Source organism: Prunus avium, chromosome 1, assembly GCF_965620075.1.
Source record: "Prunus avium chromosome 1, drPruAviu1.hap1.1, whole genome shotgun sequence".
NCBI classification, from domain to species: Eukaryota; Viridiplantae; Streptophyta; class Magnoliopsida; order Rosales; family Rosaceae; genus Prunus; species Prunus avium.
In genome coordinates, this window is record NC_142284.1 from 51,409,349 (window position 1) to 51,413,349 (window position 4,001).

Consider the following 4,001-nt stretch of genomic DNA (forward strand, 5'->3'; position numbering starts at 1 on the left):
ACATATGTAATACTGCTATTAGCAAGAATGCATGAGCTCTTACTTATATTTGATAAAGAGGGAAGTATTTTCCATATTCAAATGTTTGGGGGAAAAAGATTAAATTCATATTTGTATGGAAATTTATACAAATCTTTCCTTATAAATCATTTTATCCAAATATACTTTCCACACATACCGAAAAAGAATTTATATGATTTTGAATCAAAATATCACACTTATTGTAGCGACACACAAAGAAAAACTAGGTATTACTTGTACAAATTTTCTTTTGGCTTCTTATAAATAAATAAAAAGTTTTAGCGGTCCAATATTTAAATAACATAATATGTGTGGATATTTGTTTAGAGAGCACGTGCCAGACCCCTATATAAATCCCTACCTTGGTCTCTTGTCAATTGTCAGTGTGCTTCTCTAAGCCAAAAAAGAAAATTGTCCTCGTCAACAATACCAATATGGATTCAAGTGCCTCTGTTGTCTTGTCCTCTCCATGCGCAAAGCTTCCAAACCTTGAAGGAAACCATGGCAATATCGAAAAGGGAGGCGTTGCTCCTTTTATTGACTCAGCTTTCCTTCAAAAACAATCCCAAGTGCCCACTGGTTTCGTTTGGCCTGAGGCAGACTTGGTTTCTGCCCATCAAGAGCTCAATGAACCACTGGTGGATCTTGAGGGTTTCTTCAAGGGTGATGTCGTGGCAACTGAGAATGCTGCCAAGGCCATTAGGTCATCTTGCGTGAGCCATGGATTTTTCCAAGTGACCAACCATGGGGTCGATCTAAATCTCATCAAACTCGCTGATGATCATTTGGATCAATTCTTCAAGCTTCCTGTCGAGGAGAAAGCAAAGGTAAAGAGGTGCCCTGGTAGCCCTTATGGCTATTCGGGTTCCCATGCTGATCGATTTTCGGCCAAATTGCCATGGAAGGAAACTCTGTCTTTTGCTTTCCATCAAGGTCCAAACCCAGTTGTGGCCGATTTCTGCAAATCCAAACTAGGCAAAGATTTCGAAGAAACAGGGTAAGACACATGAGTAATGTTACATGTATCACATGTTATTAATATTAATTACGTCTAGAAAAGTAGTTGGTGTAGTCTAGACGTTTTGTTATTTTCTTTTTTTTCCCTATGCAGTTTATTCATTTGCTTCTTAATTATTAATTTTTTGTAGGAGGGTCTACCAAAAGTATTGTGAAGCAATGCACAATTTGGCTCTTTCAATTACGGAGCTCCTGGCAATTAGTTTGAAAGTGGATCGAATGCACTACAGGGAGTTCTTTGAAGATGCTCACTCTATCCTGAGGTGCAACTTCTATCCAACTTGCCAAGAGCCAAGTCTTTCTCTTGGAACGGGACCTCATTGTGATCCAATATCCCTCACCATTCTTTACCAAGACGAGGTTAGAGGGCTTGATGTGTTTGTCAACAACATATGGCAGACGGTTCGACCTATTCAAGGTGCCCTAGTCATCAACATTGGCGATACCTTCTCGGTACGTATAATATACGCTTTTTAATTAATTAAGCTTAGAGTAATTAATCTTTTATCACATGAAAGTCTATGGTTGAACTTGAATTGAACCATAGATTCATCATTATTTTTTATATACAAGCGATATTTGGGGAGGGGAATTCGAACACATGATCTCAATTGTGCAGAGGTAACTGCTCTTAATCACTTGAACTACAAACCTCTTACAACCATAGATTCATCATTAACCAAAAAATTAAATGAAAAACATGTAGATCCAGCTAAAAGGGAAAACGAAGTGGGATTTCCATTAATGCTGTAGGTTATGAGATATCAATAATTAGGAAATATTCACGTAAAAGATATTACGTACGGCCTAGCTAGGTATTGTTAACAGGAAAGGACACCACAATACTAGGTAGGTTTAGCTGCTAGATGATAAGAAAGAACTCTAGATAGCTAGCAAAGTGGCCAGCCGACCCCATTTTATGAAGAAATTAAAAATAACATTATTTTGCCTTGACGCTGATGGTGAGAGTAGTCAATCTCCTCCTAAACTTTTTTTATTTTTGGAATTCTCCTAAACTTTTTTTCACAAAAAAAAAAAACATTATTTTTCGGTCTCAATGTATAATATGGCAGACAAGTCATGAGATCAGTACTCAAAGCCATTGGAAAAATGATGAGTATGTGGAGATTACTTAAGAATGCAATACCAATAGTTACAACGCACAAGTTGCTATGCATGTAAAATAGTTTAATTATTAATTAACTAATAATTAATTGTATCATTAGTGTTAATTATAATTACTAATCTGGGTTGGCATGATTTTTTATTATTATTATTATTATGTGCAGGCATTAACGAATGGCATGTACAAGAGTTGCTTGCACAGGGCCGTCGTGAACAGCCAGAAGGAGAGGAGGTCAATGGCATTCTTTCTGTGCCCAAGAGATGACAAGGTGGTGAAGCCCCCAGAGGATCTTCTGCGCATTGAGGGGATGACAAGAAAGTTCCCGGATTTCACATGGTCAGATTTTCTCCGTTTCACTCAATATAACTACAGGCCTGACGAAACTACCCTCCAAAAGTTCAGCAACTGGCTCCTTTCTGCTGATAATAACAAACATCTCTAGCTATAGCTACTAGCATGGAGATGGAGATGGAGTACACCGCAGTTTTTTTCTCTAAGCTTTTTTATTTTTATTTTCCAATCTATTGCAGTTCTTGAGGGCTTGACCCGCATATTTATCAAATCCTAGAAGTTCAAACTTCAAAAAAGAAGAAAAAAAGAATTTTTTGTGTGGAAGTGTTACCAATTAATGAGCTATAGCTCTAGTTGGCTGAATGTTTCTTGACTGGGCATGTCATGTTGTTTTTATATTTATATTAATGATCAGTATACAGTTTATTACTTGATATAATATGCAGATCTTAGTTATCAGTGGGGATGCTAATTTTTAATTTTTAATAATGTGTCCTAGCTCCTTGGAATTATCTCATATATTTTCACTCGTCAATCATGAATTATTTAACTAAATAGGATTTGAAAGGAAAACGATGGCACCCATGTCTCTATTCACCTATATTTATCAATCATCATTTTATATCCTTGGAGTGTGCATAAGAGTCGCACACATGTTTCTCAACTAGCTCTTAATCCGATGATAGTATTTATCTTTCGAATGTTGAAAAAGAGTCTCAAGCGGAATGATAGTACTTATCTTTCTAATGTTGAAAAAGAGTCTCAAGCTCGAATTCCGCTCGAGAAACGATAATTATCCAGCTACACCATTATTTTACAATAAATTATTAAGTGGGCCAATCAACTGTATATTTGCCTTCACTCTCACATGTTTGAAATTTTTTCAACTAGACATGTTCTCAGGATGTCCTTTAGCAGTGAGGATGCCAATAAAAAACGAAAGACTTTACCTTGTTTTTTAAGGTAGCACCGTTCTCTAAGTCCAAAGTTCCTTGTTACATGTTTTCCGGGATTTCGTGAAACTTGAGAATCCACTCGTACATTCACTGGGACATGCTTAAGGACAAGCTTCACAAGAAAATAAAAAACCCGACACACGAGGGCTGTCCTTGCATTTCTTTGCAATATAGGACAGCCAAAATGGACGTGCCAAAGCAAAGAGAAGAGAGTAGGAGCCAAAGCTATGGACAACCAAAGTCCCTCTGTTTTTTTTCTCAACTCAGATGATGGTCTTCAGCCACAGACAAAGCAACCACATTTGTTTGGGATATCGATAATCATGGCTGTAGAGGTGGGCCAACTTGGTTAGATCTCAAGTTGCTCTGCCTCCTTCCAGTTTTGCAATGAGATTCTTTGTGTTGTGTGCCTTGTGTATTTAGCTGTGTGCATATGGTAAATTCTTACCATCATTCTTCTACTTGCACTTATTTTTTAAAACAATGATCTGTTGACATATAATCTCATCAGACATGTATTTATGTTATTAGATTGTGAATATAAATAACGCAACACATAATATAAAATTAGAGTTTATTTTAAATGGGTA

At 36.7% G+C, this 4,001-nt stretch overlaps 1 protein-coding gene across 1 annotated transcript; it reads left to right on the top strand.

Moving 5' to 3' along the window:
• The first annotated feature begins 418 nt into the window (after positions 1 to 418).
• On the top strand, positions 419 to 2,827 carry LOC110761330 (gibberellin 20 oxidase 2-like). The gene is made up of 3 exons (XM_021963791.2): positions 419 to 1,018; positions 1,170 to 1,491; positions 2,328 to 2,827. The coding sequence occupies exons 1-3, from the start codon at positions 456 to 458 to the stop codon at positions 2,604 to 2,606; spliced, it is 1,164 nt and encodes a 387-aa protein (XP_021819483.1). The 5' UTR covers positions 419 to 455; the 3' UTR covers positions 2,607 to 2,827.
• Positions 2,828 to 4,001: the final 1,174 nt, after the last annotated feature.

Excerpts from the sequence above, each read along its gene's own strand:
- LOC110761330 (XM_021963791.2), top strand. The coding sequence starts at position 456 with ATGGATTCAAGTGCCTCTGTTGTCTTGTCCTCTCCATGCGCAAAGCTT. Across the intron at positions 1,019-1,169 it reads AAAGATTTCGAAGAAACAGG|GAGGGTCTACCAAAAGTATT; the intron begins GTAAGACACATG and ends AATTTTTTGTAG. Across the intron at positions 1,492-2,327 it reads ACATTGGCGATACCTTCTCG|GCATTAACGAATGGCATGTA; the intron begins GTACGTATAATA and ends TATTATGTGCAG.